General features: G+C 43.1%; 1 protein-coding gene across 5 annotated transcripts in view; it reads right to left on the bottom strand.

Annotated features, from left to right (window-relative positions):
- STAM (signal transducing adaptor molecule) overlaps nt 1-25591 on the bottom strand; it is a 149562-nt gene that overhangs the window by 41545 nt on the left and 82426 nt on the right. For all 5 annotated transcript variants that reach the window (XM_033931287.1, XM_033931284.1, XM_033931286.1 and 2 more), the window contains 2 exons: nt 15676-15868; nt 9067-9161 (listed from right to left, as the gene is read on the bottom strand). In XM_033931287.1, the coding sequence (XP_033787178.1) occupies nt 9067-9161; nt 15676-15868 (288 nt within the window). The remainder of the gene's footprint in view (nt 1-9066; nt 9162-15675; nt 15869-25591) is intronic.

Below are 25591 nucleotides of genomic sequence, written 5' to 3'. Positions count from 1 at the left end.
CCCAGTGTACTGGACATCTGAGATTCTTGTGACCATAATGTCATCTTTAGTATATAATGCTACACCTCCCCCTATTCTGCCCTCCCTGTCCCGGCGAAGCAAGTTGTAACCCGGTAAGACCATGTCCCACCCGTGGGAGTCTGTGAGCCAGGTCTCAGATATTGCCACCACATCCAGGTCGGCATTCCTTATTTTCGTTTCTAATTCCAGGATCTTGTTTCCCAAACTGTGTGCGTTGACGTACATAGCCCTCCATGTTGTATTTTTGTTACGTCTCAGAGGGGATGTTCCTGCTTGAGCTACTTGAACATCTTTAGCATTGTTTGCATTCTCCCTAGACTCATAACTACAATGTGTACTTGTATTCTCCCTAGACTCATAACTACAATGTGTACTCCCCTTGGACCCAGAATTACAATGTGTGCTCCCTCTAGACTCAAAATTACAATGTGACCCATAATTGTCATATGAACATAACCCCGATTCGAAAGTTTTCGTACTCGCCCCTGACCCAGAATTACGGTGACTACTTTCCTCAGCCCCAAAAAAGTATTGGCAGTTTAGTTCGCCAGGTATGTTGTATGTGCCTGTACCCTCCCCCGACTTACCTAGTTTAAAGCCCTGTGAAGAAGGCGGGCTAGACGGTGTCCAAGGACATTCTTTCCTCTTCTGGTCAGGTGTAGCCTGTCGTGTCCCTGTAGTCCTTGCAAAGCTTCTCCATGGTGCAGGAACCCGAATTTCATCTCCTTGCACCATCCTCGCAGCCAGTCGTTCGCCTTCTCTATTCGATCCTCTCTGGCTCTGCCCTTACCCCTCACTGGGAGAATCGAGGAGAAGACAACTTGCGCATCCATCCTCCTCAGCTTCTCCCCCAGGGCTTTGAAGTCTTCAGATATGCTGTCCGGGGTGCTCCTGGCGGTGTCGTTGGTCCCAACGTGGATTAGAATCATGGGGAAGTGGTCTCGGGGCTTGATGAGTCTGTCAAGGCAAGTGGTTACATCCCGGATCCTGGCCCCTGGCAAACAGCAGACCTCTCTTGATTGTAGGTCTGATCTGCAAATTGGTCCCTCGGTGCCCCTCAGCAGCGAATCTCCGATGACCACTATTCTGCGCTTCTTAGGGGTGGGCCTTACTGTTGATTCCGGAGCTGGAACCGTCTGCCGAACAACTTCTTGAACAACATCTCATACTTCGCTAGAACATCAACAGAAGGAGATAAAGATTGCTCATTCTTTGAGTCAGAGTTAGTCAGAGAACGCCAGAGTTTAAAAAGAGTACTACTCTGATTATTAGATTTAGCTATTTTACATCCATAATAGGTTTTTCTTGCTTTCCTAAGTTCAAGATTATATTTTCTAATTGCAGATCTCCAATTTAAAGGGAGAAGAGTTCTTCTGTGTGCACTTCCTAGTGCTGAGCACTGAATTTGATGTTCTCAGTGATCAATATGGAGGAAATTGATGCCAGTCAAGGGTGTAATCCACCTGGATTATTTATAGAACCCACTGGTTTGAGGTTACAAAGGGGCCACATTTCCTGGAAAATATTCACCCTCCCTTAACTAGGACCAATAATTTTACTTTGGCTATGCTCTGCTGGAGCCAGTCAAAAGCTTGTTTCCTGCTTACACAGGGAAGATGGCAAGGACTTCTGGGGCTGCTACTGTCAGGGTCACGAGCATGGAGGCTGGGCCTGTTGCTGGGATCAGAAGTAGTAAATCTGTGCCTTTGAGAGTAGTAAGTAATCTTTTCACTCCCACCCAAAAACCTCTAAGAAGTGGAAGCCACAGAAGAAGTGAGCTGAAACAAGGACATGACAATACTAGTTCTCTTCATGAGGTCTGCTACCTCTTTCTTCCACCTTGTCCTCAAAAAGACTATTGACTTGGCAAGGGACATCTTCCAACTTTTCCTGACCCAGGCCTGAGATACACAGCCTTGCGAGGCTGAGCATGCTGACTTAAGGTTGAAAGTCTGGACACTACATCAAAAGAGTGAAAGCTGGTTCTAGCCAAATATTTTCTGCTCTCTTTCTGCTTATTGGTGAAGGTGTGTGGTCTGCTCCAGCAGGAAAGTGCCTTCAAACATGAGCGTACTGTTCACCAAGTAAATGCTCATGTACAACTGATAGGACTGGATGTGGGAAATGAGCACTGAGACCTGAAAAAATGCTCTCTCAAATGACTCTAGATTGTAAGCATCCCTGTCTAGGGGAGCTGAGGAATGGGTCCTCAAATTCTGACTCTTTTGAGAGTGGATTTGACCACCATGGAATGGTGCAGAAGCTGCGGCTTCTCAAAACCGGGAGCCTTCTGGAATCTTTACATAGGGTCTGCCTTCTTAGAAATAACCTGCACAGAGTGTGGGATCTCTCCACTCTTCACATGTGTATCTAAAGATGCTGTGAACAGGTACTGTCACAGCTTCCTGCAGAGGAAATTCATATTTAAGGACATTGAACATCTCGGCACCAGGCTCGTCCTTAGCCAACTTAAATGCAATGTCTTCCACCATTTCCCTAAAAAAAAAAAAAATCTACAAAAGAAATTTCCTCCAGAGGACACTTTCTTCTCTCTTGTGGTGGGGAAGATCTGAAGGTAGGCTAAGGAACCCCTCCTGCTAGAAGTTCTCTGGCTCAACTTCAGATCCCTAGAAGTGCTCAGAATCAAACTCAGGAAAATATTCCTCAAGGGATGTTTGCATTTGCCTCGGCCTACTAGATGGACATCCAGGCTCCGTGACAGCACTGAGATTACAGGTTCTCTCCTGGACTCCGGGGTCACTTCCACCCCCAATGAGCTAGAAAGAAGTACTGCATAAGTTGGTGCTAGCTCTGATGCCCAGCAAGACACTGGCGATGATGAATGTACAATAGATGTGGTGTGGATTTCCAAGTTGGGGTGGAATGGTACAATAGTTGGTATAAGCACCCTCAATGCCTCAATGTTGTGCCACTCCAAGATGCACTCCTGCTCCCTATCACAGCATCACCCATAACCACTCCTAGAGGGCAGGCATCAGTAAAGGCAGGGGCGGGGCAAAAATGGAAACAGCCTGAGAAGATGTCGGCGCCAAATCAGGGGTAACACCGGCCACTTGCGCATTCAGAGAAGAAACCATGAGTCACATATCTAGCCCTTCCTGAAGGAACAACAGTACAGACAATACAGAAGCCGTGTCTGGGTCCAGCTGCTCCTAGTGGCACCACCGGTAGAAGGCATCCCAGGCCTTGGCACATGCTGCAAACATGGCAAGTGTCTTGGCTTTCAGAAGCGTGCACACCACCAGAACCAAGTAGCCCTTCCAGCATAAAAACGAGCGCTCAAGAGCCATGCCATGAGACCAAAACGCTCCGGATCTGGTACGACAATCGGTCCTTGAGACAGGAGTCCCTGAAGAGGCTGCAGCCTCAGAGGGAAGACGCACCAGATCCACTGGTGTTAGCCCAGAGCCATCAGGATGACATGTTCCTGGTGCCTGGCCACTCATCTCAGGACTCTTCCCACCATGGGCCAAGGAAAAAACATGACCAGGAGTTTGTCCATTGACCAAGGCTGAACCAGTGCATCGATCCTGGGGCTTCCTCACTCATATCTACGGCTGAAGAATCGGAATGCTTTCTTGTTCTTTGCCATCGCCATGGGCTGCCACAAGGGTCGACAACGGTCTAAACCACCTAATGCGAGAGAGACCATTTTCCCAGGTCCAGAGTCTGTCAGCTGGGATACAGCCATGGCCAGAAGATGAGCTTCTGCCACTGGAAGAGGGTGTGCACCTCCTTCTGGAACCCGGCACTCCTGGTGCCTTCTTGCTTGTTGAAGTATGCTACTGCTGTGGCATTGTCTAAGAACACACTGACCCACTCGTTAGACAACTAGGGCCAAAACTGTTCATCACTAATCAGAGGTCTAGCCTGTTGATGGACCAATGGTGTTGCAATGGAGACCACCACTCCTGGACGTTTTCCCAAGGCCAATGACTGAGGATGCAGCCACCAGGCCATGATGCAATATGTCACTGTCGTCCAGGGAAGTTAAACTTGCAGAGGAACTTTCTGCTGAGACCAGCGAGAGAGAAGGGCGTGTTGCTAGGGGTGCATATGCATTCTCGCCCAAGGAACCACCTCTAGCGTGGCCGCCATTGAGCCCGAACCTGAAGAGAATCCCAGATGATGAAGACTGCTGTGCCAGGACAGCTTAGATTTGGTACCAAAGTTTCAGTCTGCATGCCTCTGAAAAAACACTCTGCATTTCGAATCAGACACCCAGGTATTCCAGGGATTGAACAGACTGCAACTGGCTCTTCTTCAAGTTGACATTCCAGCCCACCCTTGAAGAGTCATCAGGAAGGTCTGAACTGCTCCTTCCACTTCCTCTCTTGAGGGGGCTCTGAGGAGTCAGTTGTCCAAGCAAGGGTTGGCAAATCAACCCAATTTGTGGAGATGGGCCAACCACCACTACAACCATCACCTTGGTGAAGGTTCAGGGGCCTGTAGCTAGCCCGAAAGGGAGAGCCTTGAACTGAAAATGCTGTTCCAGGGTATTAAAACATAGGAATTGGCTGTGATCTGGACAAATTGGATAGTGGAGGTATGCCTCCGTCAAGTTGAGAGCCACCAGGAACTCCCCTGGCTGCACTGAGGCAATGACCGACCAAAGGGTCTCCATACGAAAATAAGGCACTTTGAAAGCTGCACTGATGCACTTGGAAGTCCAGGATTAGCCTCCAATCTTCTGAGCCATTCTTGGGCACAACAAAGTATATGGAGTATCTGCTGGAGTCCGAGTCTCCATCTGGTACACATTTGATTACCTGAATATCTAGCAACCTCTGCAGGGTCGCCTGGACGGTTCTCTCCGACTGGCCTGTTGGCAAGTCCATGAACCAGGCAGAGAGGGTATGGACAAACTGAAAAGGTTCTCTTTTTAACTTAAAGACGAATCTTTTAAGCTGGGGGCTCATCCGGATTTGAACCCGGGACCTCTCGCATCCCTGAAAAGGTTCTTCTTTAAGTTAAAAGGAGAACCTTTTCAGCTTATATCCCTACACAAACTCTAGCTTGTAGCCCTCTATGATAACTTCCAGAACCCATTTGTCGGTTGTGATAGCTTCCCATGCTTCCAGGAAGTCCTGTAGCCTACCTCCAATTTTGCACAGAGACCTGGTGTTATTGCAACTTCTTGGGCTGTTCACCTGGACGGAGTAAGAGCTCGGGAACTTCCTATTCCTAGAGAATCTATACTGTGGACTCTGAAAAAATCTCTGGGAAGAGGATCCAGAGGAGAAAAGATACGAATGGTGTGAACCTCAAAAGGACCCACGGGCTTGTCCATTAGAAGTCCTGGGTCTGCTGTCTGGGAGTGTCTTTGAATGGCGGTCCTGAATGCTAGCCATGAGGTCATCCAACCCCTGGCCAAACAGCATATTGCCCCTGAAAGGAACCCTGCTGAGCGTGGCTTTGGAGGCAGAATCCCCAGCCCAAAGTCTTATCTACAGGATTCTGTGAGCAGACACAGAATAAGCTGAGACTTTGCCCATTAACTGAAGTAGATCATACAAATCATCAGTCACATAGTCCACTCCCACCAGCAACAGCTTGAAGGGGAGAATCCAAAAGCGCACCACATGGGTCATGCAATTTAGAATGGCATACTCGAACTACAAAGGAGGCTACTGCAGTAGGCTGCACTGCCAGAGACTGACCTCACACTGCCTCTTGTCTTGAGCATCATGTTCAGACTGAGATCCTATTGATCCTTAAGCACTAAGCCCCCCTCACTGGGAAGTGATATGCGCTTGATCACTTGAGCCACCAGAGTCTACTTTATGCATAGCAAACATCTGCTGGAACTCCTGGTCCATAGGATATAGCTTGGACATTGCTATGGCCACTTTAAGGGAGCCCACCGGGTTCTCCCAATGCTCAGAAATCAGGACTTTCATATCTAAGTGTCATGGAAAGGCGGTAGGCCGAGAGCAGATCCCACTGAGAACAATGAATAGTAGGCTGAGGAGGGTCAATTTTGAGCTCCTTCAGAGACTCAATGAGAAGATCTGTCAGAGCAGCAGAATAGAACAGCATGTGAACTGAAAGGTCCCTGTCCTGGTCCGTAGCAGCACTCAAACCCTGAACCACTTCGTCCAGTGTTGCAACATCTCCACCCAAGGATTCTCCCTGGGAGAGAGGATAAGTGTCCAGATCATCATCTTCATGGACCCTGTCCAACCAGCAGTCGGTATCCGGGGGAGACACGGGTCTTCTTTGAGAAGGAGAGGCTGCTAGCTGACCCATAAGGCACCGCAGCACTGCCGACATAGGCTTGACAAAGAGCATAGAGGACCAAGAACCCCCTTCAAGAGGAAGGGTAGAGTGCTTTCTTTTTGCCTTGGAGCCATCAGAACCTTTACTAGGCACTGGCGCCGCATCACAGGACCCCAAGTGGGTAAAATTGTCCCTTATCTGTCCCAACAGACATTTGGCAGCATTAATGAGGTGGTCAGAGGCTGAACCCAAGGTTCCCACCTCCCCAACATGCATGGCAGAACACGTGGTGCAAGAGTGCTCTTCAGTTGCTCAACTGACACAAACTTCACATGAATTCATGTCATTGAAACCTGATGACTCCATTCCTATTGGTTAGAATAAAAAAACGAGGCTTTTTGAAGAAGTTTGAGAACTTGGATTTTAAATCAGGAAAATACAAGATGTCCGCTGCCAGGATTTCTCGCTGAAAAAATGGCTGTATGTCAACCAGAGAACCTAAAAGAAACAGTGATTTTAGGATTTCTGGGGTAAGGGAACAGGGCTACTGTGCACTGTGACAGCCCTACTCACACACCAGATGCTGGGAAGATGTGCTGCAGCCTGTCACAGCTCCTCTCAGTATAGTTAGAATTAGGAGGATCTCTACCACCAGGAAAGCTGCATCTTCTTACTCTTCAGCTGCCAGTTGGGTCCCAGTCGGTCTGAGCTTCAACCCCTGGGACCAGAATTCAAACACCGCAAAGATGGGAGAAGAAAGTTCAACCAACATAATGTGAACTCCAAAGAAACACAATTGGTGTCCATACAGCCTGGACTAGCACTCCTGATCAAGTCCAGGACTGAGCACACAGCAGGGGAAACTCCTAAGCTCCACAGTTCAAGCAGGCTGGCTGAGCACGTCCTGCAGGAAGCACCTGTCAGCAGTAGACCGAAGTCTGTCCCTCTCACGCAGGCTAGACAGTCACTGGAGCTGAACAGGAACACAATATCCCGCAAAAACTTGCAAAAGTTACATGAAAACAAAAAAGAAGACCAAGAAGATCAAAGTTGCTCCTGCAAAAGAAATAACTGACTGAGGGCAGCAGAGAGTAGGAAGGAGGAGGAGGTGCTGAAAGCAGAGATCAGTATCTCCTGCAATGAACTTGCGGGAGCAAAACCCTTTGGGTCAACATACCATCCCTATTGTACTGGAATTTGGATTTCTACATGCACAAAAGTCTCTCATGCACAGCCTCTCTAGTTATTTGTGTTTGCTTCTGCATTTGGACATAAAGAAATCAATTAGAAGACCTATGGATAAGGTCACAGCCATGGTCCTATAGCAGTCTGTGCACTTTTTAAATCCACTGGCATGCTTCTGAGACATGATGGAAAAAATAGCTGCCAAACGGCTCAATAATGACATAAATAGATTTCTTGTTTTGTTTTAAAATCCTGGCCAGGAGCTCAAGCCGAAAATGGCCATAATCCATGAAAAAGAAATAAAATTAAATGGGTCAAAATAACTAAGGACAAAAACAGAGGAGGAAAACTGGGGAAAAATACTACATTACTTATACAAACACGGGAACAAGAAAGCCAAAAATCAATGAGCAGAAAAGTGTAACTTATAGAATACTATGTCACATGCATCACCAGCATTTAGGTGCATGTACTCACACCAGCTCTATAGTTAGCTTAAGTGCTCACACCCAAAAACATATGCACGTATGTACCCAGTTACATTACCTACTTTCCTTTATAGAGTATATGCCTATGAGGTGCCCCCTGTATGCCTACATGTAGACACACAGTTCTAGAATTACTCTATATACCATGTTTCCCTGAAATAAGACCTACCCCGAAAATAAGTTCTAGTCCCTGGATTCGCCAGCAGCAGCGCTTCCCCCTCCCCCGTGCAGCCAAACCCCTACTGACTCTTCCCATCTCTCCCTCCCATCCGAATTCCGCCGACCCTCCGACTGCGAAACCTACTACCTCCCTCCACAGAGCAGCGTCAGCAATACCCTAAACATGCTGCCTCGCGGCCTTCTTCCACTGGGGCATTCCCTCTGCCACATCACTGATGATGTTATCAGCAACGTGGCACATAGAAGGCCCCGGCGGGAAAAGGCCGCGAAGCAGGTTGTTTAGAGTGCTGCCGATGGTGCTCTTTGGAGGGAGGTATGTAAGTCTCATGGTTGGCGGGGTTCGGATGGGAGGGAGAGATGGAAGGATGGGATGGTCAGTGGGTGTGGGGGGGTGCTGCTCAAGGGTTCTGCTGCAGCTGCACGGGAAGGATAGAAGCAGGGCGAGGGGTCTGCTGCATGAGGGATGGGAGGGAAAGATGCTGCATACAGTGCAAGGGCTCTGCTGCACAGGGGGAAGGGAGGGAGTGAGGGACAGAAAGATGCTGCTAAGGGAAGGCAAGATGCTGCACATGTGAGGGAGAGAAAGGAAAGAGGAAGAATTGGGATGGAGGAGAGGAAGGAAGAGATGATGAAAAAAATAAGACACTTATTTTTGGGGAAAGAATAATTTACTTAATTATTTTTATTTCTGCATTTGTTTTTACTGGAGTCATTGCTGTTATACGTATATTTGTACATTAATGATCAGCTATGAATCAGCCTTTCTGACCGTGGACATATAACATTACCAAAACACAGAATTGCAACTACAAGGAAAGTGTTTAGATTTATGATAATTTATTCTTATGACCTTTTGATTTACTTGAAGTTTTCAGGATATTTTGGTATATATACTGTATATTTTTTGTCGTATTTAAACAAACATTGCTTTCATAAACATTTGTTACTCAACTCATTTCTGGCTCAACACTAAGGTCCGCCGTTACAAAGTTAGAAGGAAACAGTCCAATTTCTTGAAGGGTTTCACCTTTCCACCAGTTTGGATCACTGAAAATTAGAAATGAAAAGTTAAATTTAAAACAAATGCTAATCATTCAACAATTGAAAATTCTATTAAATCTGCCTTTATGCACACATCTGACAACTGATAAATGCATTTCATGGAATTTTCTTACACATTTCATGGAATTTTCTTACACTCCTGGTAGAAAGTGCCTTGATGGAAATAGGGGACTTGTTTCCCAGAAAGAATGTAGGCTGACGAAATGGTCCTAAGGATCCTTCTGGATATCTGGGCCCTAGAAACGGGAGCACCCCACTTAATTGAATGAGTCAGCACAAACAAATGGTCAGAGGCAAAACTTGGGAGTGACCTCCCATCCACACAGAAGAACTCTGCATACGTCCAGAGGCTACAACAGGCGGTCCTGAGTCGAGGAACCTGTCGGCAGAAAGGCAGGCAAGCACACTGCTCAAGCAACATGAAAAGCCGAAACAATGGCCTACAGCATCAAATCCAACAGAGAAGCATCTGAAAGAAGGCCAAAGAGAGCCTAGATAAAGCTAGACAGCACCAGGCTAAGGTCTGAGGCAGGGATAGGATGGACAACCAGCCATCTGGCATGATGAACCCCCTGCAAAAATTGAGTGACAACAGGATGAACCGCCAAAGAGGAACAACTGTCTCGGATCTAAGTAAAAGAGCTCGGCAACCGGGACCCGCAGAGAAGCCACCGTAAGGCCAGTATCTTTCCCGCAGGAAGAAAGGCGAGCATCAGCGAGATCGGAGCTGAATATGGATCCACCAATACTTGAAGACCTTCCACACCGTAGCCCACACCAAGCCCCTGGACGACTTCTTAGACTTTAGAAGAGCCTCAACAACAAGGGGAAAACATCTCATATGCCCAAAGGTCGCATGCTCAAGAGCCATGCCAAAAGAGCAAAAGCCCCGGAACTGGACCCTGCGCTAAAGAATCCTAAGAAACACTCAGCCTAAAGGCTGTGACCCACACACCTTTGCAAACTAGCTGAAACCACCAGCATAATGCGGCCAAGAACCAAAATCCTCTGAAGGACACGGTCGACCAAAGGCCCAGAAGAAAATTCCTGCTGCCAAAACAGCACCAGCGTGTTGAGCCATCCTCTTCTGGTCTCAGAACTTCAATGGGTGAAGTAAAGCACCTTCCTGTATCATGAAGTGGCCATGAGATTGACGCGGGGACTCTCCCAGTGCCTCACAATCATCTGAAATGCCTGTGGGAACCAGACCCACTTGCTTGGATCCAGAGACGGTCTGCTTGCAGGTTGTCCACTCTCGTCACATGTGTAGCGACAGGAGATGACATACCGCCCAAGAAAGAGAAGGCGGGCTTCCTGAGCCAGAGGAGCATTCTTGGTCCCTCCCTGGCAACTGACAGAGGCTACTGCCATTGCATAGTTGGAGAAGACCTCAACTGCTCGATCCTCTGGAGTCTTCTGCAACCTCATCTGAGCCAAACAAATGTCCCTAAGCTCCACCAGGCAGATGGACCACCTCCTCTGTGAGGGTGCCCAACCCCTGAACAGGACAATGATTGCAATGAGCACCCCAGCCTCGAAGACTGTCATTTGCCATCACCACGATCCAAGTTTCAAATTTATTTAAAAAAATTTATACCGCTTAATCAAGTTTCTAAGCGGTGTACAATGTAAAAAAATTATATAAAAACAAGTTAAAATTAGAGGTACTAAACAAAACCAGAATAGGTTAATAAAACACATAACAAAACAAAACATATGGATTAACTTCACACAGTTGGGGAAGAAGGGCAAGAACTACAATCTTTGAGGAAAAGAACATAGTAAAAGGGGAAAAATAGGTAAGGGTATAAAGCTAGTACACCCCTGCAGAGGGATTGTGAGCGAATCCACCAGTGCATGCTTGCCCGAGCCTTTAGAGGCCATGGCAGACAAATCTGCAAGGCATCTCGGTGTGGCGCCCAGCAAGAAAATAATGCATGCATGCTGAAGAAGACACATGTGCACTCTCATTCAAGAAACCACATCCAGTGTTGCAACCATGGAGCCTAGAACTTGAAGATAATCCCATGCCAAAGGAGCTGGCTGCTCCAAAAGTGCAGAAATATGGGCACACAGTTTCTGTCTGCGAGTCTTGGACAGGTAGACACAGCCCACAGCTTTATCGAAGAGGACTCCTAAGTATGCCAATGACTGCATGGGCTACAGATGACTCTTTCTGAAGATGACAATCCAGCCCAAGTCCTCCAGCATCTGAAGCACCTGCTCCACTATGCGATGTCCCTCGTTCAACAAGGGAGCTCTGATCAACCAGTAGTCTAGATAAGGGTAAACTTGCAGACCCATCTTCCTCAGGTAAACTGCCATCACCACCTTGGTGAAGGTCCGAGGTGCTGTCACCAGCCCAAAGGGCAGGGCCAAAAACTGGTAATGCTGCTCCAGAACATGAAACCGCAGAAACTTGCGGTGGGCTGGAAATATAGGAATGTGTAAGTACGCCTCCATAAGATACAGGGAGGCCAGAAATTCCCCTGTAGCCACTCTTGCAATGACTGACTACACGTTTTCCATTCAGAAGCGGGGAATCCTGAGAGCCGCATTCACGTGCTGAAGACTCAGAATACGCCTCCAATCTTCTGAGCCTTTCACTGGCATGATAAAATATACAGAGTATCTGCCTGAGTCCGAGAGGTCGCATGACACTGGCTCTCTAGCTTGAATATTTCAGAAAGTGCTAAACAGTAGCCTAGACTCTGAGTGCCCTGTCCGGTCATATGGATGGAAAAGCCACAAACCAATCTGACAGAGGCTAGGCAAATTTCAGCTTGTATCCTGATCGAATAATGTTCAAGACCCACTGATCTGCTGTAATGCACATCCAGGCAGGCAGAAACTTCAAGAGCCGGCTCCCTATCCACAGAGGAGCATTTGTCTCCCTAGCGTCTTTCTGGCAGGGTGTGCAGGACGGGCGGCGGAAGATTGGGAACGCCTGTAGCCCATATACCAACCTCAGAAGCACTAGGAAAATATTTGCGATGTGGAATGTACATACTGTCTGGAGCCCTGAAAATTAGAACGCCCAGAACCAATACCAAATCTATGAAGACATCCAAGCCTTTGCCAAACAATAACTGCCCCTTAAAAGACAGCCTCGCTAAAGTTGCTTTGGAAGTGGAATCACCAGCCCACTGCCTGACCCAGAGCATTTGGCATGCCGAAATGGAGTATGCTGACACTTTTGCCAGCACTTTCAAAAGGTCATAAAAGGCATCCACTATATAATCTGTCCCAGCCATCAGCAGTTGAGAAGGTGGATCCACCACATCAGTCTCTAGCATGAGCAGCCGAGACAGGCGCATGCAACAAAAGACAATGTCACAGTAGCTTTGATGCCCAATTTGGCTGTTTCAAAAGGTTTCATGAGACCACATCCACGTGGCAGACCCGCATATCTTTCAACACAATTCCCTCGTCACTGGGAAGAGAGGTGTGCTTAGTCACTGGTGCCACAAAGGAATCCCCAAAAGCTGCTGACACTCCTGCGCCAGTGGATACAAGCGGGACATAGCTCTAGCTCTCTTCAAAGTACCTTCCAGAGAATCAAACTGCTCAGAGACCACTTGTTCAAAACAATGCAACCAGATGACAAGGAATTATATTTATGGACAGTTTGCCTGATATTTTTAGCAATGGCCCAAAAATGAAAAGCAAGTGGAACTGGTTTCTGAATGATAATGCTTTATTAAAAGTCTTGAGATGGTCAGAAGTGAAATCTAAAGTCTCCACATCAAATGGATGGTACAGTCTACCGTATTTTCACGCAGATAACGCGCACCCGTGTAAAACGCACACACGAGTATAGCGCGCAGAAACCACGATTTTATGTACAAAAACTTTTGTATACCGCGCACACGGGTATACCGCGCATGCAGCCCGACTGTCCTTTCGCCCGCCCCGACTCTCCTCTGGCCACCCCGACTCTCCTTTCGCCCTCCCCGACTCTCCGTGCGCTGTCCCGACTATCCGTTCACCCTCCCTGACTTTCCGTGCACTGCCCCGCCTCTCCGTGCGCTGTCCCGACACGCTAGTGGGTTTATTTTATAGCTTTTTCACTCCCTTCGGTCTGCCTGTCCCCCTTGAAGTCCTGTCCCCCCTTGCAGGTCTGCCTGTCCCCCTTGAAGGTCTGTCCCCATCCTGAAAGCCTGATGCCCCCCCCCCCCGACGTCCGATACATCCCCCCCCCGGCAGGACCACTCGCACCCCCACCCCGAAGGACCGCCGACTCCCCGACAATATCGGGCCAGAAGGGAGCCCAAACCCTCCTGGCCACGGCGACCCCCTACCCCCACCCCGCACTACATTACGGGCAGGAGGGATCCCAGGCCCTCCTGCCCTCGACGCAAACCCCCCTCCCTCCAATGACCGCCCCCCCCCAAGAACCTCCGACCACCCCCCCCAGTCGACCCGCGACCCCCCTGGCCGACCCCCACCCCCCTTCCCCGTACCTTTGGTAGTTGGCCGGACAGACGGGAGCCAAACCCGCCTGTCCGGCAGGCAGCCAACGACGGAATGAGGCCGGATTGGCCCATCCGTCCCAAAGCTCCGCCTACTGGTGGGGTCTAAGGCGCGTGGGCCAATCAGAATAGGCCCTGGAGCCTTAGGTCCCACCTGGGGGCGCGGCCTGAGGCACATGGTCGGGTTGGGCCCATGTGCCTCAGGCCGCGCCCCCAGGTGGGACCTAAGGCTCCAGGGCCTATTCTGATTGGCCCACGCGCCTTAGGCCCCACCAGTAGGCGGAGCTTTGGGACGGATGGGCCAATCCGGCCTCATTCCGTCGTTGGCTGCCTGCCGGACAGGCGGGTTTGGCTCCTGTCTGTCCGGCCAACTACCAAAGGTACGGGGAAGGGGGGTGGGGGTGTCGTGGGGGTCGGCCAGGGGGGGCGCGGGTCGGCTGGGGGGGCGGTCGGAGGTTCTTGGGGGGGGCGGTCGTTGGAGGGAGGGGGGTTTGCGTCGAGGGCAGGAGGGCCTGGGATCCCTCCTGCCTGTAATGTAGTGCGGGGTGGGGGTAGGGGGTCGCCGTGGCCAGGAGGGTTTGGGCTCCCTCCTGGCCCGATATTGTCGGGGAGTTGGGGAGTCGGCTGAGCAAGAGGGCTTGGGCTCCCTCTTGCTCCGATCGTGGATGCGGGTGCGGGTGGGAGCGCGTGCGAGCGGTCCTGCTGGGGGGGGGGTGAATCGGGCGTCGGGCGGGGTGGGAACTATGTAAAAAAAATTTTGTATACCGCGGTCACGCGTATAACGCGCGAGGGGTATGCGCGGTAGGTAAAAACGCGTATAACGCGCACGTTATATGCGTGAAAATACGGTAAATAGGAAACTTGATATAGATAACCACGGGACCCGTGGTCAAATGTTTCCAACCAATAAAGTAAACATGGTTATTGTAGGTATCTGACAGACTCGGTGTAAAAGTGATGAACTTGAGAAAACCTTTACAAACAGAAATATTATTTCTCTGAATATTTCTTTCCCCTTCTTCTATATACTGTACATTGAGGAAAAGTATGATTTTCACCTTCTTTGGCTCCCTCCTCTTTCCTTTAATCAAGTTTCAAGTTTAATATACCGACCATCAACATGTATCTGGCTGGTTTACAATGCTAAAAAAAAAATAATAATAAAAATAATGAACGTGAACTCGCAGGCCTTGAGCATGCTCAGGTGCTCAAGGCCAAGCAGACGAGTAGGCCGATCTTCAAGAGTGCCCAGATGAGGGGGGGTGCCCAATCGTGTCGGGGAGTGGGGGGGTCGGATCGTGGCGGGGGGGGGGGTGCCGGTTTGAGGCAGGGGGGGGTGCCGGATCGCAGAGGGGGATGCCGGATTGCTGGGGGGGGGGTGCTCGTAAATCGAGCCATTCTCGGTTTCCGAGGCACCGATTTTGCAAATGTTTTACTCGTCTTGCAAAACACTCGTAAACCGAGGTACCACTGTATATATATATAAATAAATAAATATAGGGAGGGAGGCGTGAACATTTTAAAGACGATAAATAAAAACTTACATGAATTTGAGGGTAATAAGGGTCACTAAATACATTATTAAAACGAAATTTAAAAGAAAGGGAGGAGGGGGGAAGGATATGACATCAGGGATAGGGTCGCATCATAAAAGCGGTTGAGATGATTTTACTGGTTTTGGGAAAGGAAGTATTTAGAGATTATGATATGCATCTTGAAAAAGAAATCTTCTCTATTCCCCCTTTGTTTTTTCACAGCAAAATAGAGATTTTTTGTTTTCAGATTATCCCCTTTAACAATCTGCAAAATCTCGTAAGCTTATAAAATCACTAAGAATTAAATCCAGCATTGCAGCTTGGAAGAATAGAACATTCATCAGCTGACTGTAGTACTAGCTACCACATGACAGCACATGTCATGTTCTACATAATAATCTATCAAGTACCTGGTTAGAAAGGATGTTTCATAATATGAGCTATCAGGACTATAGAGGTCCTTCCTGAGACAATGTCAAAAAATAGCCTCACCTGTCATCAAGTATAGTAATTAGCTCCCCAGATTTAAATGTTAGTTCATTATCTTCAGCAGCTTCAAAGTCGTAAATTGCTCTGACTTTTCGGCCTTCTGATTTGTGATTTGTTAAGAGACTAGAAGTAGTTGGATAAAGACCTGGTAGTGTTGATTGCTGTTGCTTTTGTTCTTTTAGTGACAGTTCAATAGCTATAAAATATAGAACATTAAAAAATTATATAACACACACAAAGCTGTATCTCGCTAGAAATGAAAAAAATGAGTTTTGTTTTAAGAGGAAATTTACTGAAAACAGCATATTTAATACATTAAAGGCTTCTTTTACAAAGCTGCGGAGAGATTTCTACTATGGGTCTGTGAGGTAAATGCTGATGATCATAGGAATTCTACAAATTTTGGAGCATTTACCTTGCCAACTTGCAGTAGAAACTTCTACCGCAACTTTGTAAAAGCTAGCATAAGAAAGAGTTAAAACCAACTTAACCTATGATGCAGCTTAAAGAGCAAATTAATTCACCAGAACATACTGCTTTAAAATGGCTACATAGGATGCATGTCATCTATAGTTAAAATATATGTGCATAAAGGAAAAGGTATTTTTTACTTATTACTGCTTTGCTGTTAAAATGGAATTTATTAAGATTCAACTGTTAGATTACCCATGAAAAACATCCACCCTGGTTAAGGAATTGTTATTTAACATATTGAAATGGAACAAAATGAAATACCTTCAGTACAAAAAGGTTAAAATGCTGATTAATGCATCCACTGAATAGCTTCTAGAAGTGGGTTAGATATACTGGGGGCAACTTTCAAACACCATCTTGCAAATAGTTTTTATTATGTAGGCTTTACATTGATTTTTAAAGGGAAAACATTTTCCTTTAAAAATTAACTCAGGAAAAGTACATACACAAATCTGCACTTCCTATTTGCGCTGGTACTTCTGTGATAATTTTCTCATGCTTGAAAACTTTAAAAAGGTAATAGTAATAGCAATACATCATTTTTATATACTGTCAGCAAATAGCTTCAGATAGTTCACAATAAGAAAAAACAACCTTACTGTATACACTCAAATATAAACCTTTATTTTTAGGTAAAAAATGGCCCAAAAATGGGGGTCTCAGTTTATATTAAAGTCCCCACATTGACTAGTAAGTTGCTATTCCCCCTCTCCTCCAATGACCATTGGTGCACTACTGTCTCCCCTCGCCTCCTCCCTCTGATCAGCGGCACATTGCTTCCCCCCCATCCACTCCTCTCATTCCTGGATGACTGGCACTCCTTTCATACACCTCTGTACAGCGGGAGCCAATAGGCCTTGAGCATGCGCAAAAACTCAAGGCCCCTCACTGGCTCAACACAGAGGATCACTGGCAGTGTTTAGGTGGGTAACTGCGATGCAGGTCTGAAGGTGGGCCTCTGTGTATGAAACAGAGCCAGGGGTGGGCATTTTGGTCTTGGTGTATGACTGCAATGCCAGTCATCTTTGGGGAGCGGGTGTGGAAGCTATATTCTTCTAAATCATACCATAAATGTGAAACATGAAATATACTTTGAGGAATAGGTGTGAAGATAAATTCATGCTGGTTGGGATGGAGACATAATGAATTCAGTCTTGCAAATTTTTGAGGTGAGGTAGAATTAGTACCGGTACTATTTCTTTTTTTTTTTTTTTTCATTTATAATTTTTATTCATTTTCAAATTTTACATGAAGTGTACAAATATTGAAATACAATTAATGAATACACAATATCACTTTTATATCTAATACATAATATTCTAAACATATTTTTATCCCCTCTCCCTCCCCCCACCCTTCAAGTACTTTCCAATCATACATTATATATTGTATATCATATTATAGCATATTGTGTAAAAATTATTTTCACTACCCCCCCCACTATGTGTGTCACAAAGAAGATATTGAAAAGAAGAAAAGAAGAAGAGAAATCCTACTATTCATTCATTACAATATTTTGTCAATGGCCCCCATATTTTTATAAATTTAGTATATGTCCCTCTTTGTATTGCTATTGCTCTTTCCATTTTGAATATATGACATATTGTATTCCACCAAAATGTATAATTTAGGTTTCTGTAATTCTTCCAATTGTTGGTTATATGCTGAATGGCAACCCCTGTCATGACTAATAAAAGCTTGTTATTTTCTGGTGAAATTTACCTTTTTTTTCTCATCATCATTCCAAATAACACTGTATCGTATGATATTGCTGCATGATTTTCCATCAATTTATTAATTTGTGGCCAAATTGCATTCCAAAAACTTTTAATGTAGGGACAATGATACAGTAAATGATCCAACGTCCCAGGTTCCAGATTACAGTGCCAGCATCTATTGGACTTGGAACTATCTAATTTTTGCAAACGTGTAGGGGTCCAAAAAGCTCTATGTAATAAAAAGAACCAAGTTTGTCTCATAGATGCTGACACTGTACATCTCATTCTCCAAGACCAAATTAGTGGCCATTGAGATGCATTAATTTGATGCTTAATCTCAATGCTCCAAATGTCTCTTAGACCATTTTTTGGTTTTTTATTCAAATATCCAGATATTAATTTATACCACAATGCGGCTTGATGCCCTAGGAAGCCTGCTTGAAAACATAAGAACTTTAAACTATATTGATTATTCAATGTTTTCCATTCAGGGAACCCAACCTGAATGGCCTGCTTCAATTGCAACCATTTAAAACTTTGTGTTTTACTAAGACCAAATCTATGTTGCAATTGTGAAAATTCCAGCAGTTTACCTTCTGAAATAACATCATTTAGAGATCTAATGCCTGCAATAATCCAGTTCTTCCAAAGGATTTGAGCTCCGCCAATTTTGATCTTGGAGTTTATCCATAGAGATTGATTAGTTGATTTGTTTATTGGGATAGGTGTTAATTTACTTATAAACCTCAATGTTTTCCAAGTATCCATTAATATTTTATTTTCTCTGTATCTTCTAGGTATGTTAATACTTGGAAGATGAACTAAATTTAGGGGAAACATAAGGCGCCATTCCAAATACAACCAATCTGGTGCATTATCTATAAGTTCTGGGAGGATCCAATACATACCCTGACGTAAAATATAGGCTTGATGGTACCTATAAAAATTTGGAAAATTTACCCCTCCCTCCTTAATTGATTTTTGCAAAGTTACTAAAGCTATTCTAGGTGTTTTACCAAGCCAAAGAAATTTCGTTAAAATGCTATTAAGCTTTTTATAAAAGGACCCCTGAAAATAAATAGGTATCATACTCATTTGGTAACAAATTACAGGCAACATCATCATTTTAATAGTTTGAACTCTCCCCCACCAAGAAATATGTAAAGGGTTCCATTGCTCACACAACTCCGTAACTTTTTTTAATACAAGTTTTTCATTCTCTTTTACGGTATCTTCAATTGTATTTTTAACTTGAATGCCAAGATATTTAAATCCTTCTTCTTTCCATATGAACGGAAAAGCGTCAAATAATCCTTTTACACAATGAACATTTAAAGGTATAATTTCAGATTTACTCCAATTAATTTTATAACCTGAAAATTTGCCAAACATATCAATTAATTCCAATAGACAAGATAAGGTAGACTCTGGATTCCTCAAATAAAGTAAAATGTCATCCGCATAAGCCGAAATTTTATATTCCATATCAGAATATGGAATACCCTGTATCCCCCTTGCTTGCTGTATTGCTAATAATAAGGGTTCTAATACAACATCAAATAACAAAGGAGATAAAGGACAACCTTGTCTAACTCCCCTCTGCAATTGAAAACCATCAGATATCATATTATTAATATTTAGTCTTGCAATCGGGAAGCTATACAATGTTTTTACCATTTGTATAAATCCAGAACCTATACCAAACCATTCTAAAGCTTGATACATAAAATTCCATTCAACTCTATCAAACGCTTTTTCTGCATCTAATGAAATTGTAAAGGCCGGTTCATCCATTTTTTTTGATAAATTTAACATATGAAACAATAATCTAGAATTATTAGAGGAGTGCCTTTTAGCAATAAAACCAGTCTGATGCGTGTCTATAATATGTGGGAGAGCTTTGGCTAATCTCAAAGCCAATATTTTCGCCAAAAGTTTATTATCCACATTTATTAAAGATATAGGCCTGTAGTTTGAAACCAAAGTAGGATCTTTATTTGGCTTAGGCAAAACAATTACTATTGATTCAGCCATAGTACCTTTAATGTCACCTTTTATAAGTTGTGTCTGATATAAATTTAGTAAATATGGGGAAAGGACATTTTGAAATGTTTTATAAAATTCTACTGTATATCCATCACCACCTGGAGCGGATCCAACTCTAAGAGATCTCAATGCTGTTTCTAATTCTTTTAATGATATAGGTTCATCTAAACTCCGTTTTATATGATCAGGAACCTTAGGTCCATTAATTAAATCTAAAAAATTTTTACCATCTTTTTGTCTCTCCAAATAAGGCTCGGAAGAATACAGGTCCTTATAAAATTTTAGAAATTGTTTTAAAATTATATCTGTTTGATTTGTTATTATACCATTATCATCTTTTATCCCATTTATATTAGTTCTTCTTTTTTTTGCTTTAAGATAATTTGCCAATAATCTTCCCGCCCTATTAGAATTTCCATAATACATTGCTTGCTTGGAAAACAAATCTCTTCTTATCATTTTTGAAGTTAATTCATTATATTTACCTTTTGCTTTCAAAAGAGCTTGCAAAACCTCATGTTCCCATTTACTTACCAATTTAGCTTCTAATATTTTAATTTCTTTTTCTAATTCTATATACTGCATTTTAATCTGTTTCCTAACAAAAGCTGAATATGATATGATATTACCTCTCATAGTTGTTTTAAATGCATCCCATACATTCTCAATAGATGTATCCTCCACTAAATTCATTTGAAAGAAATCATTAATTTGTGTTTTAAAATTTTCCAAAAATTTGTCATCCACAAGCAATGCATTATCAAATCTCCAAAGAGGTCTTCCATTCTCCAATTGATCCAATTGTAATTCTATCCATACTCCCGCATGATCCGAAATAATAATAGGATCTATGGAAGCTTTAATCACCTGTTGCACCTTATGTGTTGAAATAAAAATATAATCTATTCTTGAAAATGATTTATGAACCTGTGAACAAAATGAAAATTCCTGATCATTAAAATGAAGAATACGCCATATATCCTTCAAATCACATGATTGAACCAAATTATCTAAACCTAAAGATTTTATGCTTTTACCTGGTTTTTTTATCCAATAATGGATCCATTACAGCATTAAAATCTCCAGCCCCCACTAAATTAGAAGCAGCCAGTGGTAACAACATACTCTGTAACTTTTTAAAAAATTCTGATTGATTCGAATTAGGGGCATATATATTAAACAACGTCAGGGTATTATTTCCCATACTTATATCAATATGTATCCATCTTCCATGTGGATCTGAATTTATTACCTTAAAATTGGCCATACATTTTTTATTTATAAGAATTGCTACCCCTGCTTTTTTACCTGCTGCTGGAGCAAAAAAACTTTCCTTTACCCACCCACCCTTTAGTTTTTGTGATTCCTTTATATTCAGATGAGTCTCCTGCAAACAATAAACATCCGCGTTTTGCTTTTTTAAAAATGCTAATACCTTTTTCCTTTTTATTACATGATTCAGGCCATTGACATTAATAGAAAATATCTTAAAAGACATTATATATTTTAAAACTTATCATCATAATCTTTTTCCTTTCTTCCTTCATTTTTAAGATCCAAAAAATTTTTCTCAATGACACACATTTTTACCCCTAAAATATCCAACCCCTTATTAATCTTTTCCTTAATCATTTTAGTAATACCTTTAAAACCCATCTTTTTCCCACCCTTTCCCACCCAATATAATGACTGCTTAAGGACACACATTGGAACAGCAACCCCAACATCCCCCTCCCCCCTAGGCAACCAATATTAATTAATATCCCCTTTATCATTTCTTAAAATAAATTCATTAATCTTTCACAGTATATCTCTCTTCTAAACATAAAATCTTTTTTTTTTTTTTTTTTTACCATTTTCAGATAATTTTATTCTCTATCTGTTATATTAACCTTTGATAACTTTAACCATATTTTACTCCTAACATTCCATTAATGTATCTTTATCCACTCATCAATCTTTAATTTATATTTCCTCAATATTTTAGTTTATATCACAAAATTCTATCATAAACATATATTTAATATTTTTAGTGTTATTTTCCTATATCTCGTACATTCTAATCCATCAATTCTTATCATCCTTTTAATATCTAAAAACAAATATCCATATCTTCATATACTTCTTTAAAAGTTGATTATAATTTTATAATTATTATCTGTTTATATATCAACACTTTTTTTTTTTCTGAAATTTTTAATTATTAATTTTTTTTTAATTTTTCCCTCTTTTCCAATTAATGAAGCTATAATATTACAAATCAAACTTTATAATTAATCTTTTAGTCTATCTTTCTTATTTGTTTTACATTTTCATTTCCTTTACTTGCGTCTAAATGTCATATATTATTTTTGTCTATGATTAGTCCATTCTATATTCTTCTTTTTGTTATCCTTTCTTTTATTACTTTTCGTTCGTTAATTTATTAAATTAACAGATCTTTCATATTGTTTTCTTATTTATATCCTTCTTCCCTTTAGTCTCTTGAGTGTCATTAGTCATTTTATTTAATATCCTTTTTTCCATTCTGCTTTCTTCTTTTACCCATTTGTATTATTATCTGGTGCATTCTTCTTTTGTTATTTGTTCAAGTTTTTTATTACTTTCTGATCACTCTTTACTCCATTCATCCAACTTTTACTCTTCTAAAGTTTAGTCTCTTGAGTTTCCAGTCCATCTTTCTTGTCTATTTCTTCTTTATATTTTTTATTGTCTTTTTCTTTAGTTCATTTTATTTCCTGTTCTTTATTTCATATTCTTCTTTCTTCAGTATTCCAAAGTCTCATAGTTTTATATTAAAATTTTTTCCTTTTCACAATGTCCATCAAAACCAGTCTTGATATTTTCTGATCATTTCAACATTCATTATGTTAAAATGACATAGGTTCTGATTTTGAAAGAAAGGTCTTTAGCTTTTCTGGATCTTCAAAATACAAAGATTTATCTCCAGAAGATACCCTCATTTTTGCTGGGTAATACAATCCATATTTATATCCTTTTTCCTTTAATTGAGGTCTCAAGTCTAAGAATCTCTTCCTTTTGTTTGCTGTGTTTTTAGCAAAATCAGGCAAAAACCATATTTTGGATCCTTTGTAATTTAAATTTTTATCTTTCTTGGCAGCATTTAAAATTTCTATTGCTTGCTGGTATCTTAGCATTTTAAATATTAATGGTCTTGGTCTGCCTTGATTTTCCATATTTTTTAATGGGATCCTGTGCGCCCTTTCTATTTCTAATGGTTGTTTAAAATCCAATTGTAGTATTTTAGGGATTAGATTTTCTAAAAATTGTATGGCATTTTTCCCTTCCAAATTTTCTTGCATTCCAAAAAGTTTTATATTCTTTCTTCTTCCTCGGTTTTCATAATCTTCCAGCTGATTTTTCAATTGAATCAGTTCCAAACTGTCATTTTTACATCTGTTTCCTTCACATTCTAAAACCTCCATTTTAGTTTCTAAGTCAGTTGTTCTTTTATTATTTATTTCCATCTGTCTGTGGATATTTAGTATTTCTTCCTTCATTTCGGCCATATTACTCACAGTCTCTTTAAGCATTTGTTTAATTTGTCTCAGTTCCTCCATAACTTCAGCTTTGCTCAGCACATCCGACTCTTCAGCAGGAAGTGGGACCTTACTCGGTGTAAATTTGATCCTGCTTCTGCCTTTTTGCCGACATACCAGTTTCGTTTTTATTTTGTCGGGTGCTTGCCATGCTCCTCCACTTCTTTGATATTTTTTGCCGATTTTATTTTCTCCACAGTCGTTAGGACCACGAAGACTTCTGCCAGCCACAATGTCCAGTAGCTTGCCTTCGATGCCGTGCCGCACCAGCACAGAGAAAAAGCCGGTGAGGAAATAACAGATCTTTTTTTTTTTTTTTGGCTCCCTCCCCTTAGGGCCTTACTTCAGTATCGGCGAAGGTTAGTATCAGCTGGCAGTCATAAAAGTTTCAGCACCGACGGCACTGTAGAAAAAGGAAAGAAAAAACTTCCAACGGTGCAGAGGCTGGATATTCCCTCTCACACCATTAACAGAGTTGCTTCTCTACTGGACTTTCACTGTCCTTCTTCTTGTTTCTTTTTGTAGAAATATCAAAATAGTTTTTTCATCAATAAGATCTAGTTTTTTCGCCGAAATCGGCTTGAAGGGGAAACTTTTTTTTTATCAGCCGTTGCCTAGTTAAGAGGAGCGCCGCGATCACACGTCCATTTTGTGTGCGCGCTTAGCTACGCCCCCCACCGGTACTATTTCTTAAAGATGTGTTTAGATTTTGTTGTAATTAATTTTGTTAGAATCTATAATTACTACTACTATTTAAAATTTCTATAGCGCTGAAAGGCGTACGCAGTGCTGTACATTCTAACACACAATAGACAGTCACTGTTCAGAAGAGCTTACAATCTAATTTAGATAGGACATTTCAGGATTGGGGAGATTATAGTGGGTATAGGTATCTGACAGCAGTGAGTGGAAGTTAAGAGTTGAAAGCAGTTTCAACAATAGTGGGCTTTTACCTTGGATTTGAACACTGCAAGAGAAGGAGCACAACGTATTGATTCAGGAAGCCTGTTCCAGGCATATGGCGCCGCAAGAAAGACGGGACAGAGTCTGGAGTTGGTAGTGGAAGAGAAGAGTACAGATAAGAGGGGCTTGCGGAGATCACGGGGGGGAGGGGAGCACAGGGGGAGATAAGCGAAGAGAGATATCGGGGGACTTATTCGGAAATGGACAGGGAGCCAATGAAGCGACTTGAGGAGAGGGGTAATGAGAGAATAGCGGCTCTGACGGAATATGTTTCGCAGCAGCATTTTGAACGGATTGGAGAGATGGGCATGCGGGAGGCCCGAGAGAAATACGTTGCAGTAGTCTAAGCGTGAGGTGACGAGAGAGTGGACAAGGGTTTTGGTCTTGTGTTCAGACAGAAGAGGATGGATTTTGGTAATATTATAGAGGAGGACGTGACAGGATTTGGCAGTCTGTTGGATCTGAGAAGAGAAGTAGAGAAAGGAGTCAAAGATCACTCCAAGGTTGCGAGCCGACAAGACAGGGAGAAGGATAGCGTTATCCACAGAAACAGAGAACGGCGAGAGGGGGGGAGGCAGGTTTAGGCAGAAAGATATGGAGCTCAAGTTTTAGCCATATTCAGTTTGAGATGACGGCGAGACATCCAAGCGGCAATGTTGGACAGGCAGGCTGAAATTTGGGCCTGAACTCCTGCAGAGATATCTGGCGTGGAGAGGTAAATCTGGGAGTCATCAGCATAGAGGTGATATTAAAAACCATGAGAGGAGATCAGTGTACCAAGAGAGCGGGTATATAGAGAAAAGAGGAGAGGGCCCAGGACAGAGCCTTGGGGTATGCCAACAGACAGCGGGATGGCGGCAGTGGAGGATCCAACGTAACATACACTGAAGGTATGACAAGCAAGATAGGAAGAAAACCAAGAGAGAACAGAACCCTGGAATCCCAGCGAAGACAACGTGTCAATAAGGTGGTGGAGATCAACAGTGTCGAACGCAGCAGACAGATCAAGAAGAATGAGCATAGAGTAGAGTCTATTGGATTTGGCCAGGAACAGGTCGTTAGACTTTAGCAAGGGCAGTTTCCATAGAATGGAGAGGGCAAAAGGCCGATTGAAGCGGGTCAAGAGTATTATGAGAAGAAAGGAAGTCCAGGCAACGG

This window comes from Geotrypetes seraphini, chromosome 2 (assembly GCF_902459505.1).
Source record: "Geotrypetes seraphini chromosome 2, aGeoSer1.1, whole genome shotgun sequence".
Classification (NCBI taxonomy): Eukaryota; Metazoa; Chordata; class Amphibia; order Gymnophiona; family Dermophiidae; genus Geotrypetes; species Geotrypetes seraphini.
Note: the sequence above shows the minus strand (reverse complement) of the source record. Positions and strands in the feature narration are given on the sequence as shown.